This window comes from Leucopleurus acutus, assembly GCF_964270905.1.
Source record: "Leucopleurus acutus genome assembly, chromosome: 9".
Lineage (NCBI taxonomy): Eukaryota > Metazoa > Chordata > Mammalia > Artiodactyla > Delphinidae > Leucopleurus > Leucopleurus acutus.
Window position 1 is genome coordinate 15,568,902 of NC_139144.1, and position 17,422 is coordinate 15,586,323.

At 41.7% G+C, this 17,422-nt stretch overlaps 1 protein-coding gene across 1 annotated transcript in view; it reads right to left on the reverse strand.

The window, feature by feature from the left end:
* Window positions 1-306: 306 nt before the first annotated feature.
* Window positions 307-17,422, reverse strand: part of SUGCT (succinyl-CoA:glutarate-CoA transferase) — a 683,256-nt gene continuing 666,140 nt past the window's right edge. The window contains exon 14 of the mRNA XM_082846503.1: window positions 307-1,050. Coding sequence (XP_082702629.1) covers window positions 887-1,050 — 164 coding nt within the window. The 3' untranslated portion in view covers window positions 307-886. The remainder of the gene's footprint in view (window positions 1,051-17,422) is intronic.

The following is a 17,422-nucleotide window of genomic DNA, read 5'->3' on the forward strand; positions in this document are numbered from 1 at the left end:
AATTCACTGACAAATACTTAAATGCAAATACTTAATATTAAGGCATGATATATTCTTCTACAGTGGATACTCAGATCACAAAGAAATATTTTCCTTTCATTCTCCAATTTATCATTATTTAGACGTTATTTAATACCAAGATAGTCATCTGACATTCATTTAAAAACCTGTTGCATTTGTACTTGGCTCAAAATAAGGTACCAATTAAAGAACCACTCTTCACCCCCTACATCCCAAAATTCATTGGTGGAGACTGATTTTCTGCCATGTCTCATGAAATAATCAAAGAAATACAACATAAAGCCATTATTTACCCCCATGGGGGAGAACGGAGCTCAGTTTTATAATGGACATTAACAAATTCCATGGTTTAAATTACAGATTAACAAAGGGTTCATGAGCTCAAAATTAAGTTATTCTGTTTAAAATCAATCACCGAGACTGTCATTCTGCTTATTGCTTTGACTTCCTAACAAAGGTTTAAATGAGGACTTTATGTGCAAGTAAAGAACGTCAAGAGATCTGCTCTTTTTCAGACCTGCGTGGGCTGGAGGGGCAAACGTTTAGGCTATTAACGTAATTAGAATGAGGAATGTATTTTTCCAGAAAAAAAAAACTTCACCCCCCCCAAAAAAATCCCACAAATCCACAATTAATCTATTATCTGGGGGTAAATGGTAAGGAATCAAAGGTGGGGTGCGTTTAGAAAGCACTCGATTCACTGATACCAGCGCCATTCTGGAGAGGCCAGGCAGGAACTCTGGAATTCCTCTAACTCTTCAGTGGCAGGCACCAGAACTGGGGAGCAGGGTCCGGAAAGGCTACTTTACCTTTGCTAGCAAAACGCATTCCAACTGTGGTTTTGCAAAAAAGCGTATTTCCTTTGTCACTCAACCTCATGTTGGGTCACCACTCCAGCGCTGAGCAGCTCTGTGATGGCCCTGTCATCGTATCTGAGGACCTCCTTCAGGATGTGCGTCGTGTGCTGCCCAAGCAGGGGGGGCGGGCTGGCCTCTGACATCTTTAACTCACTGTATCTCACAGCTGGGCCTGTCAAAGGGGGAGGAAGGCAGGAAACCTGTTAATGACTAACCCTCAGAAATTCATTACCCAAAAAAAAAACCCCAGAAATTCATTACCCAAGCAGCCTGGAGTGTTTGCGATGAATGCCAGGAACATCACTGCCGGTTACACCCTTGCAGATGGACCATCATTTTGGAAAGAACTGCATTTGCACACATGGCTTTTCTTGACTTAGCTTTATCCAACTGTGCAGTGGTCATCTGACCTGCCCACCACCATGCAGGGGGCCACATGAATATGCCTGGCCTGTCACAAAGACCCACAGGGGTAGGTCACTCAACTGAGTTGACTTTCTGGGTCCCAGAGAACAGTGCCCATGGGTACATAGTGTCTCTCTGAAGCTGGAAATCTGACCCCAGGTGAAGGGAACACAAAGGTTTACTACTCAGCATCTACTGTAGGGTTCCAAGATTCAATTCAACAGACCACAGATCCACTACACCTCAGCCAGACCCTGGGTGAAGCCTTTAGGTGGTAGAAGAGGTTATGGGTGCAAGCTTCATTGTCAGAGAGACTTCTGTTTGGATATCAGCTCTTCTACTTTCGAGCAGCGCCATCTCGGACTAATTACTTAACGTCTCTGAGCCTCGTGTTCTGCGACTAAACTGGGTATGATAAAGTTTACCACATAGACTTGATGTAAGGATTTAAATGAGATAATGGACAGAAAGCACGAAGTAAGCATCCCCTAACCCACAACAATGCACAAAACCTGCCGGCCACTATGATGACAAAAGCTGCCCCATCACCTCCCTTGATGCTTTGCAGTGCAAGGGGAAAAGGATGTTTATTGTCAGCTCTTTGCTGAGCACTGAGCCACTGCAAACAGGGTAACTCAAGAAATGCTTTCAACACCTGTTGGGAATGGATTTTATCATCCCCAATCTTCACATAGCGACACTAAAGTCCCCAAAGCTAATAAGGTTTTGCTCAAGGTCACATGGCTAATAACTAATAGCACCAGGAAGCAAGTCCATGTCCACCTGAGCTGTCTCACATTGAAGACCATGTACTTTCCATAACCTTAGCAGCCTCGTCTTGCTTCTCACTCTTCCATGGACAAGCTGGGGAACATGCTGTTTCAACAGATTTTACTTTTGTTGCCTCATTCAATAAATGGTATTTATGTTGGCTGCCCTTTACGTCTCACTTGATTAGGCTTCGGGAAAACAAATTAGGGAGTCACAAGGAGACTACAAAACAGTACATTTCTATCTCATAAAAATTCTTCCAGCCTCCTCTCGATTTGGGGAGCTCATAGGAAGAACAAATAAAACCAAAGCACATGTGGGTAACAGAATGTCAGTCAGTAAAGCAGCAAATGTGCTCCCGGCTCTTCGGAGAATTCCATTCAGAAAAGGTCATGTTGAGGAAGCCATTGTTGATGGAGAGAGAGGACACAGACCTCCTAAAACCATCAAGCCGCCCCTGTCTGTCACCCATACCATGCACTCCATATAAACGGCAACTTCCAACTGACTGCACACTTTTCCTTCTCTGAAGCTCAGGGAAATTCCTTTTTTTCCCCCTTCTCACACTTCCTTTCAAATGCTCCAGTGTATGACTGTTTTTTCACGGGTTGGTCCCTTTTCAGGAAAGGAGCACACATTGGGAAGCAGTGTCCCCTACGCTCCCGGGAAAGCTGATAATTTGGTGTTTTAGGGATGTGTTCCATTTTGACATTAACCATGGTTTTCATCTAAAACTTGTCTTTCAAAAGGAGGACTCTGCTGAGCGAATACAAGGCTGAAGTCGAAGTCAGGTATGTGTTCTTTTCCTACTGGATGACCTGAAGCAAGACGATCAACTGGAAAACAGTCACTTGACTATTCAGGAATCTGGGTTGAAACACAGCTACCATTTACTGCTATTGCTGCTGCTGCCAGGAGTATTAGCAGTGGTAGCTACCGTTTCCTAAGAATCTAGGATGTGCCAGCCACTGTGCCAAAGGTTTTACATACATGATCTCCTATAATCCTCACGGCAATCCTGTATGGATGTTGCCAGAGGTTTAAGGTAAAACGGTTAAAGTTAGGATCCAGGTTAGAAAATGAGAATAACTTGCCCAACATCATACAGCTAGGAAGTTGTCAGTTTCCAAGTCCAGGTCTGTTGGGTTTAGGAACTTGGAGTTTTGTTAAAAAAAGAATGGGTTGAGGTGAAATTCACACAACATAAAATTCACCATTTTCAAGTGAACTATTCAGTGGCATTTAATATATTTGCAATGCTGTGTGACTACCACCTCTATCTAGTTCCAAAATATATCCATCGCTCCTGAAACGGAGCAGGACCCCACCTGTGGTCCTTGGCCCCCATGTCCTCTGCCTGCCTTTTGTCTGTGGAAGAACTTTAACCAAAGAATAAGTTTAATCAGAGAAATGAGAAAATGCAGAAACAAAGGAAAACCGTACAACAAGACTAAATAATAATAGTTTAGTCATTAAGCGCAGTTAAGCACCTTTAGTTCCTTCTCAAGGGCTATAGATAATATTCTGAGCCCTATCCTGTGAGCTGTCTTATAGACGCTGAAACCCCATCAGGTGGAAGAAGTTAACTACGTGATGGCCAGACTGTAGCCGTGACATTAGCTGCCACAATTCCAAGAATTGGCCTCAAGGAAATGGGAACAAACCGACCCTGGAACTGAAGATTAACTGTACTTAAAACAATCAGGATGACGCTGGTCAGACCAGCGATGACCGATTTCAAGATGACTGTCAGAGCTGACTGTGCTGTTTCTGCATGTAGCCCCTTCCTTCAACCTATAAAAGCTCTTGCCCCCTGATTGTGAGGGGTGGAGTCGGCCTTTGGACAGGCATCCGCCCTCCCCCGCATGGTCCCCAGTCGCCGGCATCCAAAATCAGGCAGACTTTCCTTTCTGCCAACCTTGCCTCTTTACTGGCGAGCAGCCAGACCCCACCTTCAGTTACACTCTCAGCAAAACCCTCATCCCTTAAGCAGTTTCTCTCAATTCTCCCCTCTCCTCACACCCCTGGCAACCACTAAGCTTCCTTCTGTCTCTAGGGATTTCTCTATTCTGGATATTCCATATCAGTGAGATCATACAGTATGTGACCTTTAAGTGTCTGGTGTCCTCCACTTAGCATAATGTTTTTGAGATTCATCCACATTGGAGTACTGTGGTATTGGTACTTAGAACTTGGACTTTTAACCTCCCTGCAGTGATGATGCATAAGGGAATTCTTCAGGTCCAGCCATAGGAAAGGGCAGTTCAACTTGTGTCACCCTCACTATGCACCATCCTTTCCTGGGAGCTTCCAGATCCACACCGAACACTATGCTACCAAGTCTGGGATGAAGGGCATTTAACACTTTGCACAAAAAAATCTTAGAGAATTTAGGCTGGTGGAATGGTATTACTTGGTAATTTTTAGACTTGCTAGGATAAAGACACCTGGAAGATACTATACATTTGGAAAGCTTAGGCTTCTTTAAATAAATATAAGTTACTAAGTAAGCCATATTGCAGTTTATGAAATTGTATATACTTTTTCATATGCCCCTTCAGAAACCAGGTATTTTGCATATGATTGATTTTAGAAAGATTCTGAAGCTGGGGTTTGTCCATGTAATTTAATATCAGAGTATGGTATAGGTATCTGTACTGTACTGGCCGTTTTCACATTGTAATTTTCTATACGTTTCTTAAATACAGCAGTGCTCCCTTATCTGTAGGGGATAGTTTCCAAGACCCCATGTGGATGCCTAAAACCACAGATAATGTCAAACCCTATGTATACTCTTTTTTCTTATCCACACATACTTATGATAAAGTTTAATTTATAAATGAGGCACAGTAAGTGATGAACAACTGTAACTACTGATAACATAGAAGAATGATAACAATATACTATAATAATAAGTTATGTACAAGTGGTCTCTCAAAATATCTTACTGTACATATTTAATGCTTTTTCCATCTTAACTAAGCACCTATGACACACTGTGGACTTAACTTTTGCAGTTTGAGGTGTGACAGCAAAACTAGCACAAATTTCTTTTTCCTTCTTCACAATTTCACGGATAGAAGATGCGCTCTTACTGTAGATCTCAGCGACCTCAGCTTACAGTTTATTCTTCTTTCCTTATTAAGTTGAGAACTTTCACCTTTTCACTTAAAAGAAGCTCTTTACAGCTTCTCTTTGGCATATCTGAATTGCCAGCATCACTACTCTTGCGCTTTGGGAACATTATTCAGTAAAATAAGGGTCACTTGAACACATGTGCTGCCACCGACGGACAGTCAATCTGATAACCTAGAGGGCTACTAAGTGACTAACGGGTGGATACGCTGGACAAACGGATGATTCAAGGGACAGAGGGGGATGGCAGGAGAGTTCATCACTTTCCTCAGAATGGCACACAATTTAAAATTTATGAATTTCTTTTTTCTAGAATTTTCTGTTTAATATTTTTAGACCACGGTTGACAACAGGTAACTGAAACTTTGGAAAGTGAACCTGGGGATGGGGCAGAGTGAGGAGGTACTGTGGAGGATCATTTTGCCACATGGTTCATAAAACCCAGAAATTTACAGTCCCTTAAAAATATACATAGACACGCACAGTGAGACAAGGAAGGCAATATCTAGATCCCAGAGAAAGCTAAGTTCTCATGGGTCCATTGAATCCTGTCCTTGTAACCCTGTGCAATAATCCTGTGTACCTGGGACGTCCCTCCCAGTCTAGGCTTTGCATGAAGGGTTCTTCAACTATTTGTTTCAAGAAGTAGAAGATGTTTGACATAATTATTTACATCTAAGGTCCAGAAAGAATGATCTGATTTTCTGTTTAAAAAAAAAAAAGATGAGCAGATAAGTCACATGTTCTTAAATTACTTTTTGGCAAAGCAATATCTACACCTGCATATGCTTTCAAACACTTGAAAGCTGTGTGATCTTGAGAATTCTTAAAAGTCCCTGAGGGCTTCCCTGGTGGTGCAGTGGTTGGGAGTCCGCCTGCCGATGCAGGGGACACGGGTTCGTGCCCCGGTCCGGGAAGATCCCACATGCCGCGGAGCGGCTGGGCCCGTGAGCCATGGCCGCTGAGCCTGCGCGTCCAGAGCCTGTGCTCCACAACGGGAGAGGGCACAACAGAGAGAGGCCCGCGTACCGCAAAAAAAAAAAAAGAAAAAAAGTCCCTGAGTCTCAGTCTATAGATTTCTAAAGTGAGGCTGGCAATACCTACGGAGGATTGGTTTGAGCAGTTGGGTAATACAATATGGGTAATAACATCAGTAATAATCAAAGAAATGTGTATGAAGATAATGAGCCCCAATTTTGTTTATAAAACTAGCAAATCATCTTGTGGATGTCATCTTAGTGTGTGTTTAAGACGTCTGTGATTGGGACTTCCCTGGTGGTGCAGTAGTTGGGAGTCTGCCTGCCATTGCAGGGGACCTGGGTTCGAGCCCTGTTCTGGGAACGTCCCACATGCTGTGGACCAGCTAAGCCTGTGCGCCACAACTACTGAAGCCTGTGTGCCTAGAGCCCATGCTCCGCAACGAGAAGCCACCGCAATGAGAAGCCTGCGCACCGCAACGAAGAGTAGCCCCCACTCGCCGCAACGAAGACCCAACGCAGCCAAAAACAATAAATAAAAAAAAAAAAAGAGGTCTGTGATTGGTAGGAATGCAAATTGGTGCAATCCTTCCGGAGGGAAATTTGTCAACTCAACATCAAGAGTTTTAAAAGTGTTCACACACTTAGATGGAGAAATCCTATTCAAAAAAAAATTTTTTTTCTATACATGTAATCAGGAATATCGACAAATTTTATTGGCAAGGATCTAAATAAACAACTTTCTAAATCTCCTTAATACTCTTAATACCTCTCTCCTTCCCACAAGGCTTTCTAACACACAGCCTGTGAGGGTTCTTTGTGGGGCATTCTGAACTTAAAAAAAAAAAGAAAGAAAGAAAACTTTTCCATCTTTTCTTAGCTTCCAAAGGTTACCTTGTTAAGAGTAGGTGTTTAGCAATCATTCCCTCATGTACTGTCCTCAAAGGTCTATCTCTAACCGCTTCCTTCTAGATAAAGAGGTCAAATAGTTGTAATACTGAAAAAAAATTAGGAAAATATGTCCAAAACTTTGGCACTGGTTCAATCAATTACAGTAACTCTAAATGATGGCAAACTGTACTATAATTTCAAGTTGTGTATTTTGGGGCTTTGAACAGCTATAACTGCCTTCACTCTCTCCTGATAAGCCACTGAAATAAAAGTACATGAGTTAAACAAACAAACATAAAACTTCATATGAGGAAAAAGGATGGGAGAGAGCATTACTAGTGAATGGGATATTCCAACAAATTTAAGAATGACATGGATGGGATCATGTTGATGGGGAAAAGAGGTAGAGAAAGCTGAAGCACAGAATATTCTACAAGGACACTGAGAGGAAGTCGATGCCAATTGGTCTATTTCACCTCCCCAAAAGCCTCTTTTTAAAAAATTTAATATAATTAATTTTTTTATATTTTTGGCCACTCTGTGCATGGCTTGCGGAATCCTAGTTCCCCGACCAGGGATCGCACCCGCACCCTTGGCAGTGAAATCGCCGAGTCCTAACCACTGGACCGCCAGGGAATTCCTGAGCCTCTTTTCTTAAAATCAATGGTTAAGAGAGAGACAGATCTTAGACTAGAAGTAGGGCTGAAAGCAGAAGGATTAAACGCCTCAATATAGACTAGTCTCATTGGTTTCTACTAGAAACTAGAAGAAAGTGAAGCTTGCTTTCAAATTTCTAAATGGAAGTGACGTTAAACCTAGAATTGTATATCCAGTCTAATGGTTAATCAGATATGAAGGTATTTTCGAACTTTCAAAGATTAAACTTGCTAAGTATGTTTCTTGAAGTTGACTCCAGTAAAACACTGGAGTAAATGAAATAAGAGGAAAATGTTGGTACGCATTGAGGACCAGCCAGGAAGCCTAGGGAACGAAGGTCCCAGAACGACAGCTTGGACAAGGCAGAGATGGATAAGGACAGAGATCTTCAAAAGTGGGAGTCTAAGGAGGCAGAAGAGCCTTAACTGTATAATCAGTATGACTGAGAGGTTGGAAAAAGTAAAATAACCAGATAAGGCTACATACGCAAGAGAAAAAGTAAGAACTAGGAACTCTGGAAAAACACAAAATTTGCCTAAGAAAATCAAGGTTCAAATATGAAGCAAATTACAATGTGGCAAGATTTTAAGTAACTGATGGAATATAAGTAAAGAAAATCCATTTGACTTTGATGCCAAGAACATTCAACAAGCGCTTATTATCTGTGTATCCTCTATAATGGCACAAAGCGTAGTGCATTAGATTGTCTATTAGTTGCTGTTTGCCCTATGCAGGCAGGAAAATGCCAACTGTATTTGCTAATTGGCCCTCAATGCCTTTTGTGGTCCTTCTAATGAAGATAACAGCAAGCATCTTCTCGTGAACACTTGTGATGACTGTGGACTCTGCTTTTTATTTGCATTATCTCACTGGACTTTTCAACTTATAAAACAGAGAGCATTATAACTCGCATTTTACAGATCAAGAAATCGAGACCCTTTAAAGGGTTAGTTTGTCTAAGGTTACCCAGCTAAGTAAGAGATAGAACCAGGACAAAATGTCCTATACGTCAGACTCCACGGTCCATGCTCTGTCATTCAATACAAATGTGGTGAACTAATTAGTGCTAACAATTAAAGATATTTGAATAAATACTATTTATACTATTTTATTAATTCATTTATCCACTAATTTATTCTACGTATAATTTGTGAGTATCCCTGTGTCAAGATCTGAGCTATATAATCTAGATATATGTTAGCAAACAAAATGTATCTAGACACTCCTTTCATGGAATTTACATTCTGATTCGGAAGACAGACACATAGGCAAACAAATAAATAGTTTTAATTTGATAGAAATTATTAAATGAGTAGAAACCTAGCTGAAAAGAGGAGAATATTGCAGGCACGGTGGAGAGGGGTCATGGGGTAGTAAAGTAAGTCCCCTACATCCGAACCTTCAATTTGTGAACTTTCAAAGATGTGAACGTGCCCCTGTATGCCAGCTGTTGTACTGGACTACTGTACTTTTCAAGGTACTGTACTGTAAGATTAAAAATGTTTATTTTTGTTTTGTTTTTTATGTGTTATTTGTGTGAAAAGTATTATAAACCTATAACAGTACTACAGAGCTGACTGTGTTAGCTGGGTACCTAGGCTAACTTGTGTGAACAGGCTTGATGTTCAAGGCACTGAAAAAAGTTCCAGGGTGGCTCAAACATCATTTGGTAGTTTCTAGATGAAGTTGGAGGGAGAGGCACAGGGATTTATAGGCTATGGTAGTAAACTTGGATCCTATTCTGAGTTCACTGGGAAGCAGCTGGGGCTTTAAGCAGAGCAGTGACAAGACTTAAATACTCCCGTTGCTGGGCAGAGAATGAGATCAAATGAGCTTGGAGGCTGTTCCGGGGAGATCAGAGGAGACGATGGTGGCCTAGACTAGGATGGTGCCTACAGAATTTAAGAAGGGTGGATGTATTTGAGGGCTATTCGGTGATAGAATGAGAGGGCTTGCTGATGAAGTACAAGGCCCACCCAAGGCAGTTGAGGAGGGAGGGAGAAGGATCAAAGGAGAACTCCCCTTTCTGAGTTGAGTAACTGGTGAGGCCATTTACCAGATGCAGAAGGCTGAATGGATTCACAGACAAGCCTGGGTGGAAGCAGAAGTCAAATTCTTTTTTGAAGATGCTGTTTGACTTGCCAATGAGATATCTGAGGAGAGAAGCCTTTAGCTATGCAAGTCTGGAATTCAGGGAAGAGTTTGGGCCAGGATATGTAAATGTAGAGGTCATTTACCATCTAAGTGTCTTCATTCCAAAGCAGTATATTTCCAAGGCAATTGTATTTATTCCAACATCTCTGATGCTGAGGTTTTAAATTCGTTATTCAGGCAGCCTTTCCTCTATTATCTAAGTTCTATATCAAAATCTATTGCATCAAAATGGTTTGTGTCCCCAGGAAGCAAATTAAATGAATGAAAAATTAATCTGTATAGCTCATAAATTCGGAGATAAATGCATTTCTTGCAAAGAGGAATTCTTGGCCTTGAACAGACACATCTCCACTGACTCGAGGGGTAGAAATTAGGGCAGTTTTACTTGTGAAAGAACTGTGGACGCTGTGCTCACAGAAAGAGGCAGAGAAAGAAACGCAGAGTTCGCTGAGGCTGAGTCATAGACACTCAGGGATTCCCAAAGGTGTGGATGTTTTTGATCTGCATTAATAAAGGCAATCAAACCAAAAAATGCTGAAAGAAATGCACACCACAGCAAGCTCCAGCACTTCAGCTGGTACCAAACCTGGAACCCCAAGTGCTGTCCTTGTGAGGAGTCTACCTAGTCTAAGGATTGGTGGGCAAAGCCCTCACCAGGAAGGGGGTTCAGTGGCACAGCTTGTGGGTTAGACCCACTTCTCCATGAGGACTGTGTGTGAACTGCCCTTGGTCCCTCAGGAACAGTGTGTCAGAGTCTAGGAAAGTGACAATGCCTTTGACCTCAACTTCTGCGGATGCCCATTCTTGGGAGGCTGAACTAAAAAACCTCCAGGAACCCATAGGTCAAGAGCTGGAGGCTGACAAAATGCAAAGGTAGATGAGGAGGAACCTGCCCCAGTCTCTAGTCATACACGATGACATTGGCAACTACTACTTAGTGAGCCCTTACTGTATACCAGGCCTGGGGCGAAGAGCTTTGTATTTGTTAATCTAATTTGATCCTCACAATAACCTTAGAGAGTTTTTGCATTTATCAGTGCCTTTTATTCCTATATCACAGAAGAGGAACATGCAGCTCAGAGAGGTTATGAAACGTGTACAAGGGCACACAGCACACAGCAGACACACGTATAGATCTGCTGACTTCATAGCCATTGTTTTCGAGAAGCGACATGGCAAGGGGGTTAAGAGCATGGGTCTGGGGAGCCAGAGGGTCTGGATTCACATCCCGGCTCTGCCATGTACTGAGTGTATCTCCTTGGGTAATTTACTTAAGCACCTGTGCCTCAGCATCTTTCTCTGTACAATGGGGATGAAAATGGTCCCTTCCATATAAAGTTGTGAGGATTTTTAGAACTTCTTAGAAGAGAACCGAGCACGCAACAAGCACTCAATACATGCTAGCTGCTGTTGTTACCTTTCCTTCTTTGCTGCAGTGCTGACCTTAGCAACCTAGATTCCTTAAGTAGAGCCTTGGTCACCTGTTAATTTCAGACTTCTACTTCCCAGAACATGGACAAGTGAGCTGCATTTCAGATTCATGACAGCAAGTTGGGGATAAAAGCCTTAACTTTTAAAAATCTTTAACAGTCAAGGATAAGATTATTTAAAGGAAAAGGAAAAGGGAGGAAGGAACACTTTTTAAAAAAAAAAAAATCGATTCTATTCATTCATTTTAGTTAAGGGCAGCTTTTTTTGTCTTCAAATACTAATTTTTAAAAAAGTTTTATTTTATATTGGAGTATAGTTGATTAACAATGTCATGTCAGTTTCAGGTATACAGCAAAGTGATTCAGTTATACCTATACATGTATCTATTCTTTTTCAAATTCTTTTCCCATTTAGGTTATTACAGAGTATTGAGCAGAGTGCCCTGTGCTATAAGGAAGGAACCTTTTCTTAAGCAGCACTTTTCAAATGTTTATTTCATGTATTCCTCACTACAACCCCTTGAGATAGGTATGTTTTCCTCTTCCTACAGGTAACAAAAGGGAGGCTAAGGGAGGTTGAATGATTACCTGATCATCTGATAAGTACATACTTACTATCTCCAACGGCATCAGAACATACACCAGAAATTAATTTTATACTCTCTCGAATTTTAACTAGTTATGTTAAAAGGAACTTTGGAAACATGGGACTTACTTAACAAACGCTTACTCTGTGCCAAACACTATTATATGTGCTTTGCACATTTGATTCATTCAGCCCAGAAGGTACTACTATGATCCCCATTTGTAAAATCGGGAAAACTGAGCAACACAGCAGGGAAGTCACAGAGCTAAAAGGGTCGCAGAGCTAAAAGGAGCTGAGCCAGGATTCCAAGCCAGAGAGTCTTGCTCCAAATCCCGAATCTTTGCCAATGGGCCACGCTGCTTCCCAGTAAAGAGGAGAGAGCAAAAGAAGAGAGAATTATCTAAGCTGGAAAATAAACTCGGGGTCTTGGAGTAGAACATGCCAGCTTCAGATTCTGTCTTCTGACAGTCGATTCCCTCTGTGTTTCTAGATCACAGTTCTACCAGATTTCTTATGCAATAGGTACTCATTACTACTTCATCTTTTCACATTAATTTGTCACACTCCGCCTATTTCGTTGTAGGAGGTCCTGGAAACACAGCAGCACCGATACGTTCTGATTTCTCATGTTTCTGAGTCAGGCAATGCTCTCCAAAGCTTTCCTCTCTACCCACCCCAAAAGGAATGAAGCCTTCACTGTGTTCTCTGTGGAAAGTTATCTGGTTCAAGACACAGGGAGGGCCCAGTTCCTGGTGTGCCAGAAAATTCCTCAGACTAGCCCTGTGTCGTGTTTTCCATCTGTGGTTTGAGGCCCTTTGGTAACAAGACCCTGACTATTCCGTCTCATCTCCTCTTAGAAACCTTCCACGATTCTCTTAGGCTGAAAAGGGAATCTACCCCATAGATGCAAACATCCCAAGCTACTCTAACTATACACAGAGTTTGAGCTACGTTTCTATAATCCAGACCAACTTAATAATGTAAACAGTTTCAGGAAACAGAGGTAGCCAAAAACATGTGGGAAACCATAATGAATATTCAAGTAATGGGAACATAATATCACATCATCACGAGGGAAGGGACCTCAACAGTCCTTTTTTCCAGAACTCCATGCACCTTCTGTCTTCATGATGCATTTCTAAAGCAATGAAACAACTTATTGCTCAACCTCACAGCAAACTGGCAAAGGATCAGTACTAAGGGTTAAATTAATTAACATAGCTGGCCGTCCAATCATAATGGAAGAGAGAATGAATACAATCAAGCGTGTGGGCCTCTTCATTTGTTGTTGTTTTTTTTATGTCTGATATGGGTGTCAACTTTTTTTAAAAAATTAAGAATACTTAAAAGCAAACATCTGTTTCATAATATATGAAATGCCGTATCGAAAGTTTTTATTTTGACTTCTCTGGACTATTGCTAAGATACGTACTCTAGATACCATTTAATCTTCAAGGCTTACTAGTGTAATAAGAAGCCAAACTCCATTTCACTGAAAATAATGATAGCTCCAGTACCAAGTTATTTCACAATTTCCCCTCCACTGCTTGAACTCATCATCATAACAATAACAATAGTTTTTATATGGTGCCTCTCAGCCATGGCGTCCAGGGCGCCAAAGGGAGCCACAGAGTTAGAACACATTAAGCCCATTAGATGTGAGATAAAAACAGATAAAGCCATTTCAACTAGCATGGAAGAGTGAAAAAAGGCCATAGAGAATAAAAATGGCTTTGGACACCTTGAACAGAAGGACTCAACTGATGGCACTGCTCATATGGTCCGGCATCCCAGAAACTCGAGGCAACATGTGGTGTGTACCACCAACTTGGATGAGTCACCCAGTCTTGCCCAGGGTTCAGAAGCACCATATATCACTACTGCTGTGACAGACGTTAATTCATTATTCTGGAGCTCAATAAAGATGCCTCAAGCCCCACTACCTACGAGGTAAGAGTATATTTTCAACTATGTCTATGGTCCTGTGGTAGGCATCAGTGTTCATCAGATGTCCAGTTTCCACCTTCCAGGGCCACGATAGTGTGACGTGTCCTGACCCCTTTGTGTGAGGCCATGGGATTGGCCAACAAATTGTGAATGGGAGGGAAGTGTATGCCCCACCTCCAGGCCAGAACACTCAATGCCGAGGTAAGCCCCTCCAGGTCTCTCTGGTATAACAGCTCCACCTTGCAAACCATGATGAACGTGGGATGTGAGCAAGGAATCTACTTGTGTTGCTTTAAGCCAATGTTATTCGGGAACTGTTACTACAGCATGATCTAGCTTATGGAGACTGATTCTATGCCTCAATTTTAAAAGAGAGACCTATTTGCCAGAACCAGAGGAGGGACTCATTCATCTAGTCTCTCAGCACTCCTTTCAAAAGCATTCAGTTCAGATGTTCCAAATACTGTGAAACTCTCATTGTGTGTGGAGTCAAATTTGACCAGTGGAATGATGAGAACAGCTATTATTTATTGAGTACTTACATGTGTTAGGCGTTTGGTGGAATGCTTTTCACATATTATCTTGTTTGATAGACTAAATGACTTTTAAAAGTAGGACGATTATTATAGCGTTTTATCAACAAAGGAAAGTGGGGTTAAGTAACGTTATCAAAACAACACAGTCAGTCAACTAAAGAATTTTGTTAGAATCGAGGCTGGCTAAATACAAAGTGCATGCTCGTTAACACTAGGATATATTTCCTCTCTGCATAATGTGGAAGAAAATCTGTTCGCATATCAGTGGCTGAATAAATACCATTCTTTGGCAGATGGTGTTATAAAGCAGTACTGTATTATAAATACTTATATATTTCATGATTGCTAATCCATTAAGGCATTTATCTTTCGTTTGATAAAGAAACAGGGTAACTTGCATTTGATTTATCTATCTTGTTCCAACCCACTGAAATGTCATAGTAGATTATCCACTTCCTGCTGGAAAAAATATACGGCCCATAAGGAAATGCTATCTATATTCATTAGCGAACACGCCATCTCCCCTCAAAGGGTGCTCCCCCAACTTTCAGCTGAGGTCTTTGAAAAACGTCGGGCTGGAAGAAACTACCCCCGGAGTGCTTCTTTCCAACATTTGTGTTTGCTTCTAATTATTTTCAAATTATTTTCAACACTTCTGAAAACGCTACGAAGGGTGAAGAAACACCTTGCTGACAATGTGCTCTTTGCCAAAATAATCAATCCTCCAGCTTCTTTTGCCTTCTAAAATTCTAATATTCAATACAAGCTCTTCGGGCACATTCCCAAGATTTTGTTTGGTTCGACTTCACCATGGAAAACAAAATTGGTTCAGCTGAAGTCTGTAGCCAGAACGTTTTAAGCTTCATAGACCTTCAAAGTAGTGACCTTCTCCTCACCCCCTCTGCCTCTGTGCTCCATTAAGGAAAATACCGGAAGAAGTTTCCAGGCAGAGAAGCCAGATTGCATTTCGGTTCAGTTTTGAGAGGAGGAACTGAACAGAGCTAGAGCAGGTAGTTATTTGTGGCTCTTGCCTCAAATGAGCTCTGAAAAGTTCTTCTGTAAACCCTGGAAGGTCTTTTTAAATTTAATAAAAATTGCCTGTGCTTCCTAGCCTTTTATCTTAAAGGAATAAGTCTTATATCTACCATATTCTTTCCTTTTCCAGGACTTTCTTAGATCACACAAATCACAGTCACAGCCCAGGCAAACAGAGGATCAAGCAAATTAGGTCCTCAAACCTGCTGCTGGGAAAATGGGGGTGCTCATTATTTGTCACAAGAATTGATCTTAGTTTTTCTCTTCACTTTGTCTCCGCAGTCCAGATGGAAAGACTATAGGAGAAGGTCCTTTCCCTCTATGCCCCTGTTTCCGTTTTGGCATCACCAGCCTCTCAGTAACAGCACCCTCATCCTCAGCCTTCCCTTTGAGACCTTGTTACGCCAGTGGTCCTGTCTCTGAAACGTCTCTCACACCTCCCCACACTTCTGATCTTTTCTCCCACCTCCTTGGCCCAAAGCACTCTGAAATAGGAGGACCACTTGTCTAATCTTTTTGCCCAGCTGTTCCCTCCAGGCAACCTGTCCTCATTCCGCCTTGGACTGGATGCTGTGCGGGTCCCTGTGCCCACCTAGAAGGCGTCTCAGGTTGGCGATCCTCAAACCCAATTATTCTGAAAGTTCTGTTCAGGCTAACCTGATGCTGAGCCTTTCCTTTTCTTCACAGTGCAAAGGGACAGCTCTTTTCTCTGACTCCCTATAACATCTGATATGCTTCTCCTTTACGGTGTATCTCCACGTCTAACAGTATTGCCTCTTGTGATCTTTTCTGAGACCATAATCAATGTTTTGCTCATCTTCCATCCCCCACTGCACCTACCACACGGTGAGTGTTCAGTAAATAATTAGTGGAAGTATTAGACCAAAAAACCCTAACATATTCCTAGATTAGGAAATGAGACTACTAGAAATATGTGAAATACAGAAGGAAAGAGACATTAAGACTTGCAAATTAACATATTTTGCCCTAGGCGTCTAAATGGAGTCACCTTGACTCTTCTCTTCCTCTCACATCCCATTACCAACCCATCGGCAAATCCTTCTGGTTCCATCTTCAAAATATATACAGAATCCAACCACTTTTTACAACCAGCCTATTCCTTGCCACCATCACATCTTGCCTGGATTTCTGTGAGAGCCTCCTACCAGGTCTCCCTGCCTGCATGCTTCCCTGCAGTGTATGCTCAACAGGGCAGCTGCAGTCACCCTTTAAAAACATAATTCAGATCAAGCCACTCCCCTGCTCAAAATTCTGCAAAGTTATACCTTTGTAATTTTTGATGGCTCAGAATTTTGTTGAAGGATAGCCATCTCTCCTCCATAACTGTAAAAAACATTTTCATATTTGGTTTATAAACCCCAAACAGAATGATGGATCCAATTAACTTTTTTCATTTCTGTATCATCTGTTTCCTTGTAAGCACTTTTATATACACACCAGACTTCAGGATTTGTCCACTTATGTACCATATCAAGTGAATTTTGGTGCACAAACATCAAAAAAAAAAAAATCTGCAAAGCTTTCCCTGTTTGACTCTTGACAATGGGCTCTGAGATTCCAAATAACCTTCTAACCTTCCCACTAAGCAGGTACCCCTGTGACCTCCCCTCCTGCATTCCTGCCCTTACTTACTCTGCTCCACTGTGCTGGTTTTCTTAACCAGGCATGCTCATCCTTAAGGGACTTTGCTCCAGCTTTTCTTTCTGCTTGGAACATTCTTCTTTCTGATATCTACATAGATTGTTTCCTCAAATCCACCAAGCCTTCACTCAGTGAGGTCTACCCTAACTACCTACCACCTTTAACATTTCTACTTGCCATTCTGACCCTGTCACTTCCAATCATCCTCACTCTGCTCTACTCCCTCTTTCTTCCATAGTACTTTTCAAATATGTCTGCCATTCTTTGTCTCCCTCTGCTAGAATGTAAGCTGTACAATGTCAGGGAGCTACGACTGTTTTCCTCAACAATATATTTGCTGAATACAAATGTATGAATG